Source organism: Dermacentor variabilis, chromosome 2 (assembly GCF_050947875.1).
Source record: "Dermacentor variabilis isolate Ectoservices chromosome 2, ASM5094787v1, whole genome shotgun sequence".
NCBI lineage: Eukaryota > Metazoa > Arthropoda > Arachnida > Ixodida > Ixodidae > Dermacentor > Dermacentor variabilis.
Genome location: NC_134569.1, coordinates 66,981,455 through 67,005,462, shown reverse-complemented (window position 1 = coordinate 67,005,462; position 24,008 = coordinate 66,981,455). Strand labels below are relative to the sequence as shown.

General features: G+C 46.7%; 1 protein-coding gene across 1 annotated transcript in view; it reads left to right on the top strand.

The window, feature by feature from the left end:
• Window positions 1–23,586, top strand: part of LOC142572038 (high affinity cAMP-specific and IBMX-insensitive 3',5'-cyclic phosphodiesterase 8B-like) — a 35,039-nt gene extending 11,453 nt beyond the window's left edge. The window contains exons 7-19 of the mRNA XM_075680838.1: window positions 824–991; window positions 5,376–5,608; window positions 5,809–5,879; window positions 6,681–6,751; window positions 9,148–9,321; window positions 11,436–11,493; window positions 11,603–11,744; window positions 13,453–13,648; window positions 18,875–19,005; window positions 20,623–20,848; window positions 21,319–21,480; window positions 21,877–22,006; window positions 23,035–23,586. Coding sequence (XP_075536953.1) covers window positions 824–991; window positions 5,376–5,608; window positions 5,809–5,879; window positions 6,681–6,751; window positions 9,148–9,321; window positions 11,436–11,493; window positions 11,603–11,744; window positions 13,453–13,648; window positions 18,875–19,005; window positions 20,623–20,848; window positions 21,319–21,480; window positions 21,877–22,006; window positions 23,035–23,120 — 1,848 coding nt within the window. The 3' untranslated portion in view covers window positions 23,121–23,586. The remainder of the gene's footprint in view (window positions 1–823; window positions 992–5,375; window positions 5,609–5,808; window positions 5,880–6,680; window positions 6,752–9,147; window positions 9,322–11,435; window positions 11,494–11,602; window positions 11,745–13,452; window positions 13,649–18,874; window positions 19,006–20,622; window positions 20,849–21,318; window positions 21,481–21,876; window positions 22,007–23,034) is intronic.
• Window positions 23,587–24,008: the final 422 nt, after the last annotated feature.

Here is a 24,008-nt window from a genome sequence, read left to right as displayed (position 1 = left end):
CCATGCTCTCCGGCAGGGGCGAGTAGCCAGTGCCGGAGCAATCGGTGGCAACCATCTTTTATTCCTTTCGGAACGGGGCAGCCTGCGGCTATTCAGAAGAAAATTCAGTTTTGTTCGGCATATTAATGCATCTTTAACGCGTACGCGTCACTTTGACGCGGTAAGTTTTTGCGGTTTTGTGACGTCGCGTGAGAGGCAGGTGAAGTGGGTGCAGCCCAAAAACTTTTGACCAATAACCGAGGGCTAATGGCAAAAAGGCGTCGAATCAGAAATAACTATTGTTGTTTTGTTCGGTCAAATTATGCATAATCAGTGTGTACACTTCATATCAGATGGGGAGCTATCGCGGTTTTCGTGACGTCGCGTGACAGGTAGGTGAAGTGGGGGTGGTCCAAAAAAGTTTTTGACCAATCGCGGTGTGTTGATTGCAGAATGGGGAATAGAAAAGTTGGAATAGTTTTACGTTATAGCACACCTAGATAGCATATACCAATATTTACGCAGATTATATTTCTGTGTAGGAAAACAATCCTTACAGATATTTAAACCTCACTTCTATTCAGGAAACAATCCATATGACAGTTTGATAAGATTCCTTCGTATATGAATTGAACAAGTGAGCTCGAGACCCCGTTTTCAAGTACGGAGACACATATTATTGTATACTCGCAATCGGATACTGCGCCAGGACGTCAGCAGAATATTACTTTATATATGTTTAGGAAGAAATGCCTGAAGTTTATTTTCGGACGACTTTAGCAGCCAAAGCTGCTTTCTTTTTCACAGTATGGAGGCTTAGTCTGATAATTCCTTACGGCTGCAGTGGCTCACAGAAACCTGCTCCCACGGCGTGTGCCTGAACGAGATGATACAAATCGAGCACAACGACCTCGTCAACCTGCGGAAGCTAGAGGCGTCCGAGGCGCTGTTCTCGGCACTGCACTTCACCCGAGATGGCATCTTCGTCACCGGACCTTCGCACGAGATACAGGTGGGCCTGCCTTACGTACGGCTTGTCCTTATACCACCCCCCTTGCATGTTCCGATGGTTGCAAAACGAGTGCGTTACATACTAGCTGCCGCAGGCGTGAGCAAAGTGCCGGACATCGTTATGCGACCATCGGACGCCCATAAAGATGGTGAAGAAGGAACGCAAACACTAATCTGGGCAAAATCGACTGTCCACGTATTGGACCATTCGTCATCTTCGTATTATCGTCATCTTTATTAAACCCTTAACTGCTGTGTCAAGTTACAAAAAAAAAGTTTTCTCGAAGTACAAATTTTTTCTAGATCTGCGTATCTTGCGCCAATTTTTTCTCAAAACTGCGACACCAGGAATGCCTATTGCATTTTCTGCTGGTCACGGTTTGAAAGGGAAAAGAAAACGTAGCAAGAGTTACTGTGTGTTATTTATCAGTCAAAATTACAAGAGCCTGCACTTATACACATTTGCTAAAATTGCGTAAAGTTCACGACCAGTTAACTCGTCGTCAGCAGCAGAGGATATTCGTTGTGATGCGTTACCTTGTCATCGGCAGTTGAGTTACTCTAGTTAAGGCACACGCGAGCGCGGGGCAGATAAGCATCGTCGGCCACACGTCGCGCGGCATCGCGGCGACATGAAAATGTAGTGGTCGGTGCCGTTCCTCCCACTGCCTATGCACGCCTCGCACATTTCCTTCTTTCTATGTTGTTACGTTGTCGTAACGGTGAAGACCGTGGCGCAAGTGGCGAGTCACGAAGGTAACTCTTTATCGGGCGGGCTTGTGCCCACAAAACCAAGTTACACTCGGACACAACGATAGCGGCGAGCGCAGCGTCGGTCGTCGAAATCTGACCTGCGGGTCAAGCGTGTCGGCAATTTTACATGACTCGTCGAAGATTCCAGCGGTTTTGCTGATGCTTGCGTGCGTTGTAGAATGTACAACACTAATAGCGTCGCGCACGAAATCTGACTAGGCAAGGTTCGGCGACAACATGTGGACAACAGATAAAATCTGCGACAACGTTCGAGAAAGTTCCGACACAAGAATGCGGGTCTTGCGCTGAGCGACAACTTTGTAACATTTGTTAATCCGTGATGAACAGTCACCGGAAAAAGAAAACGTACACGTATCAATGCTGATATATTATTCGCCAACGGAGAAGAACGGAGAGTCCAATGCAGGGCGATCAAGCCACTTATTGGCGGCGAGGAGTTACGGAGTCGCCATCTATCGGAAGCGCCTCTCTGGCGTAGTATGAGGGATCACGTGGCGCGCTCCTCATAGGTTTTGCTGTCAGCGCTCACTGAAAACACCACGCGCGAGCTCTCCCGGACATTTCTGTAAGTACTTTCGAAACGAGAGAAGTTTCTTACTGTCTAAATAATAATCTTGGGCAAACTGAAAGCACACAATCGTTTACAGACGTTATCTCTTTACCGAATACGTACAGTGAACGCCACTGCGCGCGGTCGCCGCGATGGAGTCTCCCTAACCGGCTTCTTGCGTGAAAGGTAGGTAAACGCTGAGAGCAAACTATCTGAAATATGTTCTTATAGTGTTTGTATAACTAAATGGAGCGTAATAGAATGAAGGCTCAATGAAGCGATCGCGCAGATTCGCAGCGACCGACTGCGCGTCTGCATGCTTGTCCGCGCACTGTTTCGCTTTCTCCGCGCGCACGTTTTCGCACCGTGCCATGAGCTTTAGGCCGCAGAATATGAGCATTTGACAGTATACAAGCCACCATTGTTGCATGGGCGCTATCAGAGCTGTTCAAAAATAATTTCATTGTAGAGACTTCGACGCCTACGGGGACTGTGATGTGCCGTCGCGACGATTAAATCTTTTTTTCTACTAAATTCTTTGACCTTTCAATACTATTTCTCGAGTTGCGTCGCACTGTATGTTTATCGGTGTTCTCAGCGTGCAATTCCCCGCTGCTCCTTTTTTGTAATCCAGTGCATTAATTCATAACACAAACATGACCATATGCCATGCTTTTTTTAAATGTGCTTCTTACCGCTGCCTTTCCACTCCACTGAACTTGCCAGTATCTATAGCATCGACAAGTTCATAGACCAAACTGTCATGACATTAGTCGGGCAGCGGACTCGGGCGAGCGTCTCAGTGCGCGTTTTCAGGACATCGCAGACGGGGCGCCGTAGCAGAAATCTTCCTCGCGTCTGTGCTTGCTGCATACCCGAGTTGTAGCCGATGACTGTTTGCCGGTTTTATGTTTCGCGAGCCAAGCTTCACACAGCTTCTTGTCCTGCGGCTACGTGTGAATAAGGCTGACACCGTGCTCCGTTGCGTGCGTCCGGCATTGCGGCACCGAGCAGTAGCCTACCATGTTGTACGCCTTCAAAGGCAGCCACTACCTATTGTAGTGCTTTCAAGCGTTGTAAAGGAGACACTCGAAGCGGGCAAATCTCGCCACTAAATGAGGACCGCAGCGTACGAGGGAATTTAAACTCCCGTTTTCAGCTCGCTTCGGCGCGCCCGAAGCAGCCGACGCGGCCGCTTTGTCCACATGATCCCTCCTAGCACGTCACGCCGACGGTGGCGCCACCTTTTCCAGTGGTGGAGCTCGAGGCCAATAGTGGCGTAGTCAGGGGTTTGGCACCGGGCACGTACACCCGCTCCCCCCCTCCCTCCTGCCCGATGAATAAATATGTCTTTGTTAGTATCGGGACTGCCCAGTTCCCTCCTCCGCGTACCCAATCAAGTGTGTGCACTACCTCCCAGCCGCCGAAAGATTTCTGGCTGCGCCACAGGCTGCTTGTCATACTAGGGTACTTGCTTGTCATAGAGTACTGCTTGTCAGGGTACATATTAGGGAGTACTTGTCGTACTCGTCATACTCACCGTTTACTGCGATTGCTTCCATAGCGGCGTTAGATGCAGTACGCCCATATCAAACTCGAACGAAACTGGCGTTATTCGCTATAGTGAGGAACGTTAAAGGGACACTAAAGCGAAACAATAAATCAGTTTAGATTAATAAAGCATTGTTTGAGAACCCTGCAGGCAGCCATTTAAAGAAATAGTTTGAATATTAGATGAGAAAATAAAGGTCCAAGTATCAGTATTTAAATTTCGCGCCGAAACCCAGCGCCGGTACGTCAGCGTGACGTCAGGGTTACCAAAGTATGGTTTCGCATTCGGGCCGCGTTGGCTGAATAAAGGTTCCCGAAACTTGCCATGTTGAATATTTGGTTCCTTTAGAACACAATGTAATCAATCTGTGCCGATATATGTAATTAGTATAGGCCCTAGAAGATGCCATCAAAATCCAAGACATCACAGCCCCCAGGTGCGGAAACTTAAGTAGGCGTCGCCACCCGTATTTCGTTCTTGCGCTTCTTCTGGCTTACTAAACGTCTTATCGTTTTAAGAGCGGTGTTTTTGGTTTTGTAGATCGGTAATTTACTGATGCAAAAGAAATAATTTTTCACTGTAGTGTCCGGTACCAGAAGGAACCGGTGCCACTTTCCCATTTTGTTTTCGCATCTCGCGATGGCACCGCGCAACACGTGGCCGACGGTTCTGTTTGCAACAAGCTCACGTGCTCCCTGTTATAGAGTTTAGTACATTAAAGGTAACCAGTGGCAGAGCGGAACCAACCTTTGGGCTAATTTTAGGGCGATAAAATTACCCCTGAATGGACACCCGCAGGCTGTCGTCTGCGCTAGCGGGCCTTAGACAGCAGGCGACAGTACTATCAGCATACCATGGTATCGTCAGTATAAACTGAAACGCGAACGGGAAAGATCAGCACATATATTACGTGTAATTACATGAAAATGCGACATATAATCGCTCTGGGGCCGATTTTTAAGCATGGAGTTAGCGCCAACCGTTCGTTTTGGAGTCTGGATTAGGCCGCTGTTACAAATTCGGGTGAACCTGGATATACGGGATGCGTTCGTCGCTGAAACACTCCGCGATTTTTGTCTTATCGTTGCGATGCGTCACTTCATCATGCCGGCTCGTCAAAGCTTTGCTTTTGCAGATTCCCACAGTGCGTGAAATCATAATGATTTTATGTTAGTTCGCACATAGGACAGCCCTCGTATAACAAATAGGCTTATATGTAGTTCCATCTGTATACCCTTACTTATGTTATTCGGGTGGCCGGCTCTGTTCTCCACGGAATTTCGCATTGAAACAACAATAACTATAAATATGTCTAGTGCAACAAGTATACGCCCTCAAAAGTATAATTCCTTTTTTTTTTTGAAGCTAAGTTTTCCTATGAGATATTTTGCGCAATGTCACGAATTGACAGACCGTAGTAAGTAAACACTCCCAGTACACCGTGCCTCGTTGTACTATGCCTCGTTCATAGATACATACTCGCTGAAGCCCCCCCGTGTCTGTGCGCAGTTCGTGAACCACGCAGCCGAGCGGCTGGTGGGCTACGCGGCGGAAGAGCTGCTGGGCGAGAACGCCCGAGAACTGCACCGCATCGGATCCCTGAAGGCAGAAGTGGCCGAGTGCATCGGCGCCGAGCTTCGCAAGGGCCACGAGTGGCAGGGCACGCTATTCCAGCGCCGCAAGTCCGGCGAATACGTTCCCGTCTTGACCAAGATCGCGCCTGTCGACATCACTGGTCCAGGGTATTCAATGTAGTGGCGCTTGGTTCTTCCACCTAGTTGAAGTCAAACAGGGGTTCGAACTCACTTACGTGATTCACTTATTCTTTCGTCGCCGCGCCTTCATGACCTCACGTTAAGCAGTCTGTCTCTTTTGTTCGCTTGACCCTGTCATGGATAAGACTAAGTCAAACCTTTCTTCCCCCGGTGTCGCGTACGTGCAGGAAGTTGGACCACGTTGTGTACATCAAGGAGAGCCCTTTCCTCATGGAAAGGCCCTTCTCTCCTGACACTGGTGAGCTTTGCTGTATGTAGCCTTAATATATATGGAACAAGGCACCACTCGTCACTTATAGGGCAACATGTCTTTTATTTGTGTCTTTCTTTGCATTTGACGTTTTGTTCGTTTCGTACTTGACAGAATATAGTAAGGGTAGAGGAATGATGAATCATTCAGATACTGTATTTTGCAGCCTTATCGAGGTTTGTTAAATGATGTGTGTATCATCGCACGAGTGTACTGTTGTCTTTTATATTGAATGACCCATATTCGAATTAACTGAACGAATGGTGAAATTTCTTGCTAATATGCCAAAAATTTGCATTAGGAAAGACATATTATTCGCCACATGCCGTTGTAGCGTTACCATAACGCTTTCTGTCCAACCAGTGCCTTTATGCCCTGGTATATTTTTTCTTTCCTTTTTACTTCCCTGTCACTGTTTACATCGCATAACTCGTTTCGTCTGAAGCTGCGTTGGAACATCATGAGCTCTTTCTTGTATCCTAATATCTTTAACTTTGACACGTCTACTTAGTGATGCGAGTTTTTCAAGTACCTCGATGATGTCTGCACCAAAGGTCGCATCAATCTCCTAGCTGTTATCGCTGTTTCTACGCTTACCGCTTCTCTCCTGAAAGCAGCTGCAGTAGACTCGTATCAGGTCACGGCACGTGCCCTGTCTTCGCTTAATACGTCAATATGGTAATGGCCATTGCTTACAATGACGACGCGGTGTGTGTATGTAGGACTATTGTTGAAGAAATGCAACGTTGATTCTTTATTACACTTTGTGCATCTCTCACCCACATACAGCCGGCTCCAACAAGCGACAGGCGTACGCTGCCAAGTACCACGCGATGACGATCGAAGGTCCCGTAACAAAGGTACGCCTACGAATGCCGCGCCAGATATAAAAATGGCTCGAAATGGCATGCCCCGCCACCAAAGGTGGCCGCTGACTTTAAACCTAACACAAACTCCGCGGCTAGCGCAATGTCACGTGATAATGTTGCCACGCAGTCAAGGATGCAAAGAAATTTCAATGCGAACTGCTTATCGGAAGTGAACGTTTGGTGTGGGCTAGTTGGCTCATTTGGTGAACATGGGCAGGACAGGGCAGTGTGCAAGAAACACGGACAAAAAGGTGAGTGAACAGCGGTTGACATCAAAGAAAGACAAGGTCTTCTTGGGCGCATTAGTGTGCTACGTGGTTTATTGTTTAGATTGCACTAACCTCGGGATCGGCCCATATTTTTCGGTGAGTAAAGCCACACTTAATAATTTATAACATAAGGGTTACATCAGCACCAATATATAGGTCTGCCAAAGCCGCATTGGGCTTGAAGCGCAAAGCGGACAGGGAACATTTATAAAACTGCAATATCACGGGCACCACAGAATATATAGGAACGTTTCTTGCAGGAATATGTAAGAGAAAAGCGACCTAACAGCAATGAGCAGGGAAATAAAAGAAAAAAAAAACACATAACTTATGCGAAAATGTAGTGTGAGGTAGCACTTACATTATAAAGCAACCAAATAGTCATCTTTGCGGTCATATAGTACTAAAGTACCATCGATTTTTTCGGGCTCAGAACGAGCAATAACATAGGTCAAACAAAAAAAAAGAGAAGAAAATGGGGGAAAGAAACGGAATATAGGAAAGAACATATGATATCAGCAGTGTACTACGCCAAAATGAAACCCAAAGTAAAGTTGCTCTCTTCAGGGTCTATTCTTGCACGTCAGCACCAGTACATTGAAGTGGCCATAATATTGGGTTGTTCTCTTAAGGCTCACATATCAGACAGTTATGTATTATTGGAATGAACCTGGAAGAAAAGACCACTTCTGATTGCGGTTTTAGGTGAGCGCAGTTTGAACAAGCGCATCTAGGTTAATATTCGTCCATGTCATTATGCGCTGCCTTGGACATCGGACGAACATGCACCCAGGAAAACAAAAAACTTGGCAGAGGCAATAATGTTGCCACGATAATCGCATCAAATGTAGGCTTTTGTGCGATCCAGGGCCCGTAAAAACAAAGTTAAATCTCTAAGAGAAGTTGCCAGCCAACTGCGAAATGGCAAAAGAACGTAAAAAGGAAGAGCCTTGTGAATTCGGCTTCAAAAAGTTTAATTCACATAAGTATGTTCTTCCTCTGTAATATCGTTTAGTCACTGGCTGGCAATATTTGCTTATGTTTGACCGGCATCCGTTATTACAAACTATTTGAAAGCGTACGCCGCGTTTGGTGAATACGGGCCCACAATCGCAGACAATTTCACAACTTGCAGGAGACTGATGTCCTCCAATCACCGTTCACCTCCACCCCCCCTCTAGAAAGGAAAGGCAGCACACCTTTGCCGCCGCTGCGTTGTTCTTAACGTTACTTTAAATTTTAGAAACTTCACTGGAACTTTTAGTATACGCTGTATCGCACATCAGTGTCATTCGCTTTTCTAAACCGCATTCTCTCTTTTTATTTTTTAATACTATATATACACACTAGGAACCACTTCTCTGGCCCAAGCAGGAGGTGCCTTCAGTCGTACAAAAGAGAACAACAAGAACAAAAGACAACCGAACATTCAAAACAAAAGCAGAAAGTAAATAACACATACTGGGACGGTGTATTCACCAGCTGCAAGAGTGACGCTGCAGTTGTGCACAAAATCATCAGTATCAAAGATGATTTCAGGTTATTCATTCTACTCGGATACCGTTTTGGGGAGGAAACTGTACCCAAATGCGTTGTCCTGGCGAAAATTGGCCCATAAGGAAAGATAGATCAGAGTTTCCAGTGGTCGCCCATCCTTTGACCCGCTGATAGGTCGTCCAGGGAAGTTCAAGCAACGCTATACCTTGCTATCGTAGTCAGTGCTTCGCCCTTCGGTCGATTAAAACTAAATCTTGCACTATAGACGTCGTGCTAACTGGGCAAATGAAATAATTTTGTACGGACCTTATACTGCGCAGGAGTGGTAAACAGTAGTCGAACAAGGAATGTCGCTGGAGCAGACCTCTTGACATCAAACTTATCTTGACGTTGGCTCCTGCGATATTCCTTCTTCGACCACTGTTAATCTCTTCAATCATGTTTAGATTACTTTGTCAGAATTACGCCACTTATCATGTACGAATAAGAAACGTGATGCTGGTATTTAGGTTATAAGGAAGGGAAACCACTTTCCAATAACTGCGAGCCTAGCAAATTATGAGATCCGCTGCTCTTCAGTTCAAGTCAATGGCTTTTTATGTCCAACTAACCTGTCCACAGGTCGTCAACATGCTGGCGGCGACGAAAGAGAACAGCCAAATCTCCGTGGGCCAGTCGCTGGACCGCGTCATCGACATCCTGCGCTCTACCGACCTGTACAACCCGCAGTTAGGCGCCTCCCTGGCAAAGGCCGAGGACCAGATGACATCAGACCTTGTCGCGGGACTCTGTTCTGTACGTTAATATTTCGTTAATTTTGAGTTCCATTCACGCAAGTCTCGACCTCACTATTAGATGTGGAACCTCTACTGCTGCGACGGGCAACGTGAGGAGCACGTTGTGTTTTGTAACGACGTGACGCTACGCAATGACGCACTTCAGAGAGGCTCGTATGATTGCCGTCCTTCAGTTCTAAACGAGATGACTGTGCGACGCGCTGACTCAGTTATTGTTGTCCTGTTAAGCCAGAGATAGTAAGCTCGATTACCTATCGTGATAGTAGAGCTAACATAGGAATGTGACGAAAAATTGTTCTCTGTACTGGCATTTGGGTGCACGTTCACTTATCCTAAATGGCTAAAATTCATCCGGCGCTCACCGCTGTGGTGTCCGTGTCAGCCGAAGCGTTGTTGTTGCCGAATCATTGTCACGCTGTAAGAATGAGCCGTTGCAGTGTCGCCTATTCTGGGAATTCAAATAGAAATAAAATGCATGTAATTGTCACTATGGGCTACGAATTTGTTCCCGTCCCAAAGCGCGAAATGACGCCCTAAGGATTGTTGGCTGCATGAGTATATATATATATATATATATATATATATATATATATATATATATATATATATATATATATATATATATATATATGATGGTTGGTATTGAATCCGGTTCCCGCATAATAGAAGCTTGATGTTCTGTGTTGCGGTTCTCTCTCCATATACATATACATATATATGTAGAGAGACATTACATTTCCGACGCCAATTCCAGTACCAGCGTGTTGTTCTGGCCTAAGTTTGCGCCTGCGCAGTCGATAGCGATTACATAGCTAACATCCAAACAGCATGAAAAGCTTCGCTTTAAAGAAGATACGTTGTCACTGATCACCTGAATTGTACTTCGAATAGAACCAGTACGACTCCTTCGAGGAAAAAATGAGTCTCGCCCGAAGTACCAATCATGGGCAGCGATACCAATTGGTTTAGCTTGGACTTTTTCGTTTGCGGCTACTACTATGGTTCAACCGAAGGGATATTCGCTCCGCAGTTTAGGAATTTCTAATGGGGTCTAACCAAACGCCGAATTCTATTCATATTATTTCCTCTTTCTGTATGTCTTTTCAATTATTAACTAGTAATTTTCCTGCGATTATTGTTTTCATTTTAAGATACTCTTTCACCCTTCAGCAGTACTTACTAAATAGAAGTGCTAAAAGTTTATTTTTGGTTGCAATTTGTAATGATTCAACCATATAATGGCGGATACCCCATAGTGGGCATGCCCACTGCATGAGACACGAATTGGATATATGCGATACCAACGACTCCTCGAAAGATGTTCAGGCAGAGGTGGACGCAACATATTGGTGCGACGCAAAACACAAGGCAAGTGCTGCTGGGTAGAAGGAACAGCGCCCTGTCAGCTGCTAAGCGTATCTTGCACGCGGGAAATTCTTAAAAATGTCCTATTTCGTCTAGTGAGGCAAGCTTCCCCGGACTAATGATTAGAGTATCGGGCTTCTGTGCTAGAGGTCCTCTGTTCGAGTCCGGCCGTTGGACAACCTTGTTTATTATATATATATATGAAACGATTATAAAACATATAAACACTGTGCATATCCGCAATGTGAAAGTGCTTTTATGAAAGGATGAATGACCGTTCACCTCGGCAGTACATAGCAATGTCCTGAACTGTCCCTCCTGAGAAACGCGTACGCTTTTTCCTTGCAACTCATTATACTAAACTAGGCGGATGGGAAAATTTTTTTTTCCTTTCGTAAGTCATGAGTGCCTTGGTGCTCGTCTCGTTGGCTGTCACAACTGGCCGACGCTCGTTCTCACAAAGGTCAGCGAGAAGCAAAGTGGCAACCTCATGTTAGGAAAATGCAGTGCGCAACGGCGGCACAAGTATTGGTGAAAACGCGTGCTCATTGGCAGTTGTGAAGTATACCCTTCTGCCGAAGACCGCCAGCCGAGTCTTATTGGCTCCCCCATGGTCCAATCAAAGGCCACCGTACTCGATCTTGTACAAAAACAGGGGGCTTGGTGCGCAGCAGTGTGTCCGGAGAACAGCGGGTCCGGCCGTTCTGACGCGCAGCGCGACGACGCTTTATTGCTTCTCGCTCGCAGACGGGCCAAAGACCGACGGGTGTCCGGCGACTTTCTCACGAGACTGCGCTGATGAAAGGTATTGTGCTGCTGCTGTGTCCATGTATAGGACAAGACCGGCGCGCAACGGTCACGTAGCCGGACGAAGTCCTTAGGCGCGTGGTCGGCGTCCCGCTTGGTGGATGCAGTGAACGTGGTGAAAGCGACGACGGCGCACGCTTGTCTCCCGCCCAGCCTAGGCGCCGCGCCCTCCAAGATCGAGGAGCTGCTCGAGAACGACGTCAAGTGGGACTTCGACATCATCGAGCTGGAATCCCACACTGCGCGCCGGTGCGTGCACGCGTTTCGTGTCCTGGACGTCTGCATGAGAACCTTGAGGTTTTGGCAACGAAACGAATGCGCATTGGTCCACTGAGTTTTCGTCGTTTTTGACGAACGCGCGTTTTTTTTTTTCACGTTCTTTTTGCGTTTTGACCGTAGTATAAAGATGTCATCATAATCAACGTGCGCACGTGCTTTTTGGTCGAATTCCCATTCTGGGCATGCGCCATATAGTATGAAAATCACCATGATCGACACGTAGTAGTTGACCTTCTGAAAGAGCTAGTAGGTATTGGCATAAGAACATGTACGTGTGATTGCAACCTAACGGTTGGAGTATTAGACTGCTGCGCAGGCGGGCCAGCCCATAGAATAAAGAACCAACTTCAATTTTATTTGTACGTCAGGTGTGCGTATATACGTATCGCCAAATCGTTCTCAGTTCTTTGTTCGCGCTTTGTGTGGTGTGCCCCATTGCGTTGTGGACTTCTTGGTTCCATGCATAAACAGTGCGCTTATTAAAATATAGTGTGCAGCCGAGTGGCCCCAATTGCATAGTTACAAGTTTTCATCGTAACGCTGGCCGGGGCTGACCGGTATGTGGGTTATCAGCGTGACATGTATCATTCTTGACAGGAAACTAGAGAGCGCAGCTTTAATGCGACTAACGTTATTAGCCTTCTTCGGCCACTTTGTGTCTACCTACCTATTTGGCCTCTTTATTTCACTCTTGAACTAAAAAAAACTAAGATTTCGCAGGTGCTAGGCGGTATCGAACGTGCGTCACATGGGTTCATCAAGCACAGTGCTCCGCCACGAATCCTCGCGCGAAGCGGAGGATTATTTATCAGCGTGAGTGCACACTGGCGCGCCAGCGGGGCGTGCAATCTCGAAGGGCATGCAAAAATAAGTGAGACGTCGCGCGGGATATCTCGCGCCTGCCGCTAGATGGCGCAGCGTTCAGAGATATAAGCGCGAGATAGGAGCTCCGCTGCAGTACGCGGTTCTTACATGACGCGTTTCGGCGGTGATAACCCGGTATATGACTACACTGATTGAATGCTTATCGCATTAATGACGACAGTCATCGTGAGATTGGCTCAGTCGGAATTATTTTTTTTTGAAAGAAACGCAAGCAAGACAGATGATTGTTGTTTGGGGACAAGTCGCACTCCAAATGTTGTAAACGCTTCTTTAGAGAACTTGTTGCCATCATGCTTCAGAAAATGACAGCATGAGGCACCTAATATAGTTTTTGTAATTCACCAAGAATAATGGCGATATGTGTGCGAATTTAGTAACGACTCACTCCCGTCAATTATAATATACATTTCTTGTCCCCTGCACCATCGAGTGGTCGGTCTCGGCGATATAGCGGTACCGTGCCAACCAATGATAAAGGCCGAACAGAAAGATGAAACGTATCCTTGCAAAATCTGCAATATTTAGCGTAAGAGCGAATTCCAGCAAATGCTAATGCTGGACGTAACCGCGCAGGTGGCCGGGCAGTGGTAGAGACCATTTATGAACGAAATACATGTATCCACAGAAAATTTCATCCGCCATAAGTTTCATGAAAAAATTGCACATAACCGTGATGTACATAGAGCGAAAATAGCCGGCTAATTTCAAAGAGCGCTTATTAACAAAAAGCACTGCGAATCCGGCCCCTGGGCCAGATAAGCATGTGAATGTACTTCTGTGGGGATCTACGCAGGCCGCTCACCTGGCTGGGCCTGTCAATATTCGCCAAGTTCAGCGTGCACACCAGCCTGGAGTGCGACGACACCATCATCAGCAACTGGTTGCAGCTCATCGAGTCGCACTACCAGGACAACCCGTACCACAACTCGACGCACGCGGCAGACGTTATGCAAGCCACGGCGTACTTCATGCTCAGACTGAGAAACAAGGTATGACGTTTGGTGCGCGTAACCTGCTTTGCGTGCTTCAGCGCGAATTCAGGTACTAGCAAAAAGTCACTGCACCTGCCAATGGAAAAAAAAAAACGAAAGGATGGAACGTAAGATCTCGCACAAGTGTACGAAGAGCCACTGCGCTGCGCCGAGAACGAAGTCACCGGCTCTCTTGGAGGAGCAGGGCGGGTCCTATAGGTGTGCCTGTACTATCATTGGCTTCAGTTTTACTGTCGCTGTTCTCAAACGACGGCCATGGGTAGCTGCAAAAACATGCTGCATAGCATCACTTCTGGTCTCAGCGGGCAACCAATTTCAGTGCTCGACAGCATCTTCCATACGTACCTGAATAACGTAACCCTGTGAATATTATTAGCGTTTGGGTTCTTCAAATAGAGCGCAAAAACAAAAAGATATCCAGCTCTCTTCAATACATTGCGAATGAAGGGCAGGGACCATGGCCTGAGGGTGCATTCGCTATAATTATTTATTTCTTCGTACTGCCAACCAACCCTCTGGCAGGTTTATTACAGGAGTAGGGTTTTGAAAATGGAATACACATAAATAACAATAATTGACACCAGCAAGAATACAGTTAGCTTAAGTCCAAACAAAAAAGACGGAAGATAAGGCATGCACAATGCATATTGCTAGTGTAAGTGCACTAGTTCGCATAATACAAACAAACGACTTTCTAAATTTTAAACAGTGAGCACAATACAATAACGAAAAAAAACATATACAAGAATGGGGTAAACATAAATACGAAACGCTTACGAGCTCATCAGTACGTATAAACTCAACTGTTCTTTGTACCATTTCTAGATAGTAATGCAGTGTATGCTGTTTTACAATAAGCCAGTCGAGACCATTTTGTTCTCATATGGATCTAGGAAAAAAAAAAGAATAATGAAATGTGTTATTATTGCACGAATATTCTTGAAGGGTGAAATCATGTGTGTGAGGTGTTTGTCTTGTTTTCTTAGTTTCAACGTATCCTGTGTGGTATATCTTTAATCAGTTGTACAATAACATATATAATTCTTTAGGCGATGAAGTCTAGCTCGACTTTGGAATTCATGTAATCCTGCACGACATAACAATTCTGTCGGGAAATCCAGGCGTCAATGGCGCCTAACGATAAGTCAAACCGCTTTCCGCGGCACGTTCTCAAGCCTGTTGATACCAGTATACTTGTGAATGGGAACCAGATTATATTAGCATATTCAGAAGCGGTCTGACACATGTGACGTACGCTAAAAGCTTAGTGTCATGGTTGGCGTGGCGTAACATTCACTTGCGGAAACGCCATTTCATTATGGTTTTCGCGGCTATAACGTGCTCTGTATAGCTGAGATTATTGCGCCAAGATATTTGTGCTGGCTTACGTTACGGAGCGCGATATTATTAAAACCGCAAGAAAGAGGCTAAGCTTGTTTTCTTTTTCTTTTCTTTTTTTGTTATTGACATCATGGATAATAATGGTGCTAAGACAGATCCCTGAAGCACGCCGGATGTGACGTTTAGTGTGTCAGAAACATGATCATGGCCTTGTACAAACTGCTGACGGTCGGACAAATAGCTCCAACAAGTCACTGCCCCATTCCCAAGCTTGCGAACCAGCTGAAAAGCTAACTTTTTAAGGGAAATCCGGTAGAACAACTTCAAAAAGTCCGTAAAATTATGCCGATTTGAGAGGGCTTATTAACACCTTGAGCAAGGTCTCGACAAGTTGCGTCACAGAAGGCAGGCCCCTCCGGAATCGCATGTTGGTTTGGGTGCAGCAAACCATTGTCTTCGACAATGTTTGTAATGGATTTGAGAATAATATGCTGGAATAGTTTGCAGCTGGTGCAAGTTAAAGAGACACTCAAGGTTACTAGGAAGTCAAGTTAAAGTGATAAAGCAATGCTCTAGAACGTCTAAGGCGTCAATATAATCGCGAACAGAGCTTTAGTAACCGAGAAATTGAGGTAAATGCATGACACGATTTGAGACCCCCCAGCGACCTTCCGGTACTTGACGAAGGCACTCCTCATCATAATTTATGTCACTAGTACTCAACTACTCGTATTAAAAAGATTATTTCACTAGGTTATAAAACGGAAGAAAATGCTACTTGTCTACTTCTGCTCGATTCCAAGAAAAAATAACATTTTGACGTTACCCTTCAGTAGTATGGGTGGTCGAAAGGTTTCGTTTTCGCTCGACTCTGCGCGCTCGACTCTGCGCCGCGCGCGCTTTGGAGTTTCAGTTGTTTCGTTATCGCGTCGTGCTGCTCTGGTTCTGCTGGCTCGCGAAACTTGCATTTGGAACAAGCAGCGAGAATGCCACGCCCATGTGATGTCGTGGGATGCGCGAATGGTCCGAGGAACTTGACCAAGGGCAGTTGCAGCGGCGAATCCAACGTTACTTATCACTGTGTGCCAACGAGTGAACCTCTCCGTTCGAAGTGGTTAAGTGCCGTACCTCTGCCACCGCGCGTTGGCAAAGAGCCAAAAAATCGCATAGCGTGCTCGCTGCACTTTCGTCCAGAGGATTAAGAGTTCAACGTCGACTTACTGAAGTCGTGTGAGTGCATTTAAAAGCAACGCTTTCCCGTAGCGCTGTTCCGTCGGTCTTGCCTGCATTCTCCAAAGCGCAAGAAGCGCAAGCCATGACATACGGTTGCGGTCGTAATAGTACGCAACGACGCCGGCAGCGAAATCCCTCAGCAGCAAGTCACGTTCATCAGTGCTTAAATCGCTGAAGTCGAGCCCAGCATCGCGAGCCACTGTGTCATTGTCAGGGTCGTCCATTGGAACGAGCGTCAAAGTTGGCGTCATAAAATAAATAACCAGCTTATCGTCGCGCGCTTTCCCTACCGATAGCCACCATAGTTCCGCTTTCGCTCTGCTGTCAGCTCTGTCTTGGCTCTGTTTCTGGCCGCACGTTTGCGCTTTGCGCAGAAAAGCCGTAGCGCCGTCTGCGGGCGCAGTTTTACTCACCGACGGTGCAACGTCACTATGAGACCATGATGTCACCACTCCTCGATCGGAGGGCGGGCGATTTGAACTGTGCTAGAAGTACGCGGACGTTTCAGAACGCATTTCCTCTTAAAATAAGTATCTTCTTCGCATGAAACAAGCGTTTCGAGGTTTCTGGGATGGTATTTCAACAGTCCACGTTGACTTAATATTAACCTTTAGTGTCCCTTTAAGGAAGTAGGCCTGTAGTTTTATGAAACTCTTATCACGACATTTGTGCACTGGGATTATTTTCGCAACTTTCCCTTAGGAAAGGATCTGTGAATCATGGATATATTGTGTAAATATTAGGCGAAGATACTAATTGGCTTTGCATACAGTTTGGGAAAAGCGTTCGGTATCTTATCTGGGCCACAGCTCTTTCTTTATCGGCGTTTAACGGCAGGTACAGTGTGCTACTCTCTGTTATTTCTGGAGTTCCTAATAACGTTTTTTCGCTAGATGAGATGATCGGTGAATGTTACCATTCTGAACACCAAGTGTAAGTAGTCATTGACCTGTTCTACCTTGTCTTTTGTTTTCAATGAATGGGAAGCAATTTGTCCATTATGTTTACAACTTACATTGCGCCAATACATTGCTGCTGAATATTTAATGAAGTGTGGTAGAGGTGGTACTGTAAGAGTTGGGGTCGGGCATGAATTAGGCGGTAGCTGGCCCATGCCGTTGTCCGACTCATCCACGCTGAGGACGTTGTTGAAAGGAGGGACTTGTTCTCATCGAGAACGAGGAATATGGGATGTATTTACAGTATCTACATGAGGGGTGAAGAACATTACGTTTCATCAGTCTAGCATGACTGAAAGAGAATGCACACCAAGCAGCCGTCAACGGCTGCCTAAAAACGCTCTGTCCTCCCCAGATCCCTAGGTCAGGGAAAACTGCCGTTCAACCTTCGACCAATGGGAGCGTCCAAAGTCATCGTAGATGACCCGCCTTTGAGGGGGAGGGTTCACACACTCACTTCCGCACTTTGATTTCACTGAACACACCGAGGTGAGAGGGTTCTCGTAGACAGAGGTCTTGACCCGAGCAGGCGCCTCTTGATCCCAGAGCTGACCCCGCAGTCAGTAGCCGCCGCGTCTGTCCATTGACTGTGATTACTTCTGGGGCCCGTAGGAAAGCACCGCAAAACATCCCCTTTCAGGAGTTCCCCCGCTCCAAGCAAACCGTGAAGGCGACAGCGAATCGACTAACAATACTCGGCCCGCCGAACGTGGCTAGACATGCCGGCGCCGTGGGGCTGTTGAGGCGGCGCATTGTTGTCTTTACAAAGCGAGTCGTCGCAGCGGGCTGGGAAGGGTTCGGAGAACACTTCTCTGAAGATCGCCAGCCCCCGCAGGCCGATCGTAACAGTACCAATAAAGTGCACTTTTTACGAATTTTGCATTTGAGCATTTTGGATAAGGCGGATAGCTGAGCAGTGTAATTAACGGCTGAGCACGGCTATCTATCTATAATCTATCTATCTATAATCTATCTATCTATCTGTCTATCTATCTATCTATCTATCTATCTATCTATCTATCTATCTATATATCTATCTATCTATCTATCTATCTATCTATTTATCTATCTCTATTTCTATCTAAAGGCTATTACGTTTAGATATGGCCTTTCACATGAATCATAAGAGCGTCCGCTTTCGTTCTAACGAAACTGAAACCAAGTATCCCAACGTAGCTTACGATCCTGATTAAGTCGAGAAGTATAGCTCGCCTAGATGGTCTTTCGGTTGAACTATTCTACATGGACAATTTCACATAAAAGCAAGTTGCCTTCTTTATAGGAGGAACCTGTGTATGGAAATGTAATCTTTGAAAGCTCTGTGACTGTAAAATAGCTTACATAGGTACAGGTAAACATTTTAAGCATTTCAAAAGTTGTAGAAGCTTTGTCTGTCGACCAATTCGTCAATAGAGGGCGAAAGTTTTTAGCTGCAGCACGCTGCTGGTTTCTGTCGCAACGGCAGTCACTGCCGTTGTGACTAGCGCTGCTGAAATTTTTTTTCAGACTTTAGTGGGAAAGCTTTAAAGTGTTCAGCGCTCTTGGTGAAATGCTTTAAACATAGTATTGCCTTAGGAATTATTTACAACTGCCGCCGCTCGACTTCAAGTGGGATCAGAATTTCGGGACTTCGGGCTTTCAAGATTATTGCAAGACTTTATTTATTTGACTGTGCTATTCTCGGCTACAGGACATATTCGACCCACTGGACGAGGCCATTTGTCTTGTGTCGGCTGTGATCCACGACGTCGACCATCCCGGGAGGTCAACACCATTTCTCTGCAACTCCAACCATGTGCTGGCGATTCTGTACAACGACAGGTGCGTGCTTAATCCCGGCGCGCCTCCTCTATAAGTAGTTCAACGGCATTCTCTACACCATGCAGTCACTCGATACAAGCAATCCTTGTCGTAGAAAAGCGATGTGGCCACTCCGGTGGGCTGACACGGCCTTAACATTGTTATTCATCTACCTCTAGCACTGTGGGAGACATTGCAGTCGTTTTTCATCATCCTTGAAAGTTTGTCTAAAGGAAGTGCGGGTACAGAATACAGGCATATATATATATATATATATATATATATATATATATATATATATATATATATATATATATATATATATATATATATATTTACCTCGACAAAAAGTGCGCACCTGGAGCGCTACCACCGCTGCAGGTGTGCCATTTCGTCCACTCTGGCAACGCCTTCTAGATAGCACAAGACATGTGCACTTCGATCCAGGACGTCGTGCTACCTTGCCCGACTGTCATATAATGTAATGGGAATGCTGCCGAGTAATCTGCAGTGATTTTGATGGCAGTGCTTTCGTCACGTCTGGCTTGACAGTAGAAATTTCGATCCATGTAGCATGACGTCATAAAGAAGAGTGCACAGAACCAGCTATCTTATGCGTTGACTGCTCCGTTGAGGAGCGCTCGTGCCGAGAGCGGGGTAGACTTGGCGTCGCGGCGATGCCCTCTCTCCTCGAGCAACACCTGGCACGCTAAAAGGGTGGCAGGCGTACCCGTTCGCCCGCCCTGCTCCGTCGAGGCACAGCTCGTGACGTGGCGTCGCAGCCAATGGCAATACGAGTTTAAATGCCGTTTCGCTGCTACAGACGACAGACGCTGGCTTTTCCAATCAATGGGCCATTTGGCGCTTTCGCATCAATGTGAGCGGCTAAAGTGCACAAATATATGTACCTCAAAATCGTAAACATGGAATCATGAGGTCAAGAAAGCATCAGACCAATTACAGGGTAATTGAAAGTGCAGATAGACAATCTGGAGGCATCAAAAAGAAAATGTGGGAAACAGAGATTGTAAATTGAATGCAATAGATGGAAACAACAAGTGAACATGGAGGTTTACGAATATTGCAAGAAAGAAATCAGGAGGAAAAATCTGTACGGTGATTACCAAGGGCAGTGCTTTGATACTTGAGGCCCGCTCGAGCTGGTTGCCCGAGCACGAAAGCATACCGGAGTAAATATATGCAACAAGGTGAGGTATGTGTCTGTGGCAGAAAAAGTCCGAAAATGACTCGGCACTTCGTAATGGAAACCCATGGGCAAGATTCAGAAGAAACGTCCTCCTATAGAAGCGCTGGCATTAAAAGGGGATGGAAGCACTAACTGAAGGGCGCACGACGTTTGGTTTGAAATCTCAGCTGTTTTCGCGGCGCGTAGTGCTGTAATACGTACTTTGCAGGCCCGATCGTTAGCGCGCATTGTGCGCACTGCGCTTGTCAGGTCAAAACGGCCAGACCTGGTGAGGGGCCCTTTAAAAGCAGAACGGGCGAAAAGTGTTTGCAGGCCTGCATTTGCTCGCCCTTGCAATTTGACGCTGCTATATTACGTCTCACTCATAACGGGCATAAAATAGCTGCTGTAGCGTAGAAAGCACACGGCCTCACGAGTCATTTCCCGTGCAGTTCGGTGCTGGAGACTCACCACGCAGCATTCGGGTTCAAGCTGACGCTGTCGGACGAGAAAGTCAACATCTTCCAGAACATGGAGCGTGACGTCTACCGCTCAGTGCGAGCTTCCATCATCGACATGGTGCTGGCCACCGAGATGACCAAGCATTTCGAGCACTTGTCCAAATTCCTCAACGCTTTTCAGAAGCCTTCCCAAGACGACGACGCATTTGGGCCAGAGGTGACTGGCACTTACAGCATTAACTGGAACCTTCTAATACGATTTTCCAAATTTGTACATTTTGCAACTTTGCATGTTACCATTCAGCGCGGTATACAGTTGCACTAATGAGGTCAAAACCACGGATCAGTCTAAACTTACTGCACTCGCCAGTTCTCTGCGGAGAAATAAAACTGTCCTTATTCTTCACCCGTGAGAATCTAAAGATGGCTACTGGCAGTGCTGTGTAAAATCTCTACAAACGACGTGGTTCAGCGTCTTCGCTTATCAGCCACTAAAACAAGTAGGCTGGCTGATGAGGCATTTTAGCAGAGATTGCATGTGACAGAGGTTTGACATGAAGATGATACTGAATATGGTGTTAAAAGTTGCTCTTCCGTAACAGCACTAGGGTTAGCAGCACTCAAGAGAGAGTACAGTGTTTAACAATTTCGCATGCTATCCTCGCATGCCGCGCTGGACACCTGTAGGGCACGCAGGACCAAGGGGAGTTTGGATCGCTACGCTCGCCTGAAAGCGTGGTGCTTATCAAGCGGATGCTCATCAAGTGCGCTGACGTCTCGAACCCAGCCAGGCCTATCGAGCTGTGCATACAGTGGGCGCAGAGAATCGCCGAAGAGTACTGCTCTCAGGTAGGTATACGCAGCAGTCGTCATTTCCATTTCATAGTTTGTTCATCGCAATGGATGACAAAGTGCCACAAGCCGAATCTTCGTTTAACAGAAAGTTTACACTCGCCAGCCCGTAGCACGGAGCTACGAATGAAACCCGACAGGATTCATATTCGTCTTGGTCCGGGCGTCGGACTCTGCGAACAACCTTTAGACTAGTGAGAACATTCGACTGGACTAGAAGTTTAGAAAAATAGTAATGACAAACTTTCGCCTGTAACAAACCCTGGGTGATTCTTCTGAAACAGCTTGTGTCGTTGTGGTCTACCTTGTCTACATCAAAAGTCATCCGACGATTGCTCTGTTTACCCCGCAACACAGTTTTATCGGTTTTGTTGCACGCATCTCGTCACGAAGACGGATGAGGAGAAGCGTCGCGGACTTCCCGTGATGATGCCTGCCTTCGACCGGGCCGTTTGTAGCATCGCTAAGTCCCAGACCGGGTTCATCTCCTTCTTCGTGCGCGACATGTTCAAGGCATGGTCAGGCAAGTTGACGCCACTGCCACAAGTTTTTTTTCTCTGCACTGTCACGTGCGCGTGTTGACGTAAGTGGAGAAACGGGAAGAAGCACGCAGGACAGGCCTTGACTGACAACTGACATGACACTATTGCATGGTCGAGTGGTTGCAGTCCCTCTCTTGAGTGGGCACTTCTGCATATCTAGGCATGGCAGTAAGATGGCGCGCGAAATCGTGGAAGCGCACCACATTAGGAGAAAGTCCGATAATTACATTTAGATTTAGATAAAGTACATCATCACTACACCCTCTATTTTGTTATTTGATTGTGAAATAGATTTGCTCTAAGGCGTTGGTCGAGTGCATGCGAACGCAGGTTGACCTTTTTTTTTCTAATAAACATGCAATTGTCAGTTGCCGCCTTTCCGTCTATTTCGTTCCGTTTGCGCTGTCTTAACAGTGAACGTTATTCAACTCAACCACTTGTCTACATTGCTACAATGCTCTCATGCAGAGAAAGATGATGGAGTGGCAGCTTAGGTCAATGCCGGGGGACTTGTCACAAACCCGACATTTCTACCTGCCAATCGCATGACCACAAGGACTCTCGACTGTTAACAAATAGTGTAACTCGTGTCCACGCACTCGAAATCCTTCCGACGAGATTATGCTTATTTTACGTATCCTCGATTGTCTATTGAAACACTGCATCACTGGCGCCGTGTCCATACCACAATCTTCACTGGGAGCAGCAACTGAAGTTAGCGGCGCCTCCGTGAATGCCCCGAGGAGGACAAAAAAGTGGTCGATCATCTTGTCATTGCACTCCGCTGTAATCCATCTCTGCACAATAGCCCGGCATGAAAAGCGTTTCAGAACAAGCGTAAGCTATAATCCGACTGCTGCAGAGCAGAGCACGATAGTAGCTTGTTTTGTATCCGCCGATGTTATTTTCCGACTTATTTTTTTCTCTCAAATATGAATTAAAGAGAACACCGTTATTGCTGTGTGCTTGATAACCTCACGAACTTACTCATCTTCTTCCTCACACGCAGACTTCGGCGAGTTCCCCGAGCTCGTGGACATCATAGAGAAGAACTTCATTTATTGGAAGGACAAGGAGCCACCCGCAACTCAGTAAGCGAGTCGCATACGCTGCCTACATGTCCGTCTAACCAAAGGAGCACGTGAGACTGTGGCGAGCACGATAGGCTGCACCAAATCGGACAGAAGCGGCGGCGAACACCCCTTGACGCCCCATCGAGTCTCGGCTGTCACTGCAGGTTGTGAAGCTGCCCCACGTGGCCGTCGCACCACTACTGAAGCAGTGCCGAGATGTGCGCAAGCAAGGCGACCGAATCCCCTGAGCCGCGTCGCACTTGGCGTGCCCATCCAAACAGCCTCGCGCGCCGCTTTGTACGTGGTTTGCAATAATAAGGCGTGCTGTGCGCAGCATTTTTGCACCTGCATTTCGCTTGCGGACCAGATGCGTATTCACCCTGTCTCTTGAATCTTTAAATGTCAATGACAGGTCAAGAAGGCTGGATATGTCTGTCCTGAAAAATTGTCCCGTGTCTGTTTACCATTGCCATGAGAATAAAAACAAATCTTTTATACCGATTGTACAGACACGGAGAAAGGGCACCTCGGCGACGCCGCGGTCTCGTTTATATGCTAGCAGATAGGCTGGTATGAGGACAAAGTCAAAAGTTGACAGAGAGATAGAGAGAATCAACTTTTATACTGAGCCCTTAGTAACGGTTGGTGCGCGCTGGCACCAGATGGGGTGGAACCTTCTTCTCAGGTCCCACATGTGTCCAGCAGTTCCTGGCCCCTAGCCGCCAGCGCGAGCTGGGTCGGTAGGTCGGGGCTGGACAACAAAAGTTGACATGCACAAACGCTCGCATGATTAACGTAACCTCCACGGTAAATAATTTCCGATTGTTCTTACGAAAACTCATGGTTAATTTTGGCAGCCAATTCTTTGCGTGAATTTTGCGGGCAACTTCAATTTACACATTTCTTCTGC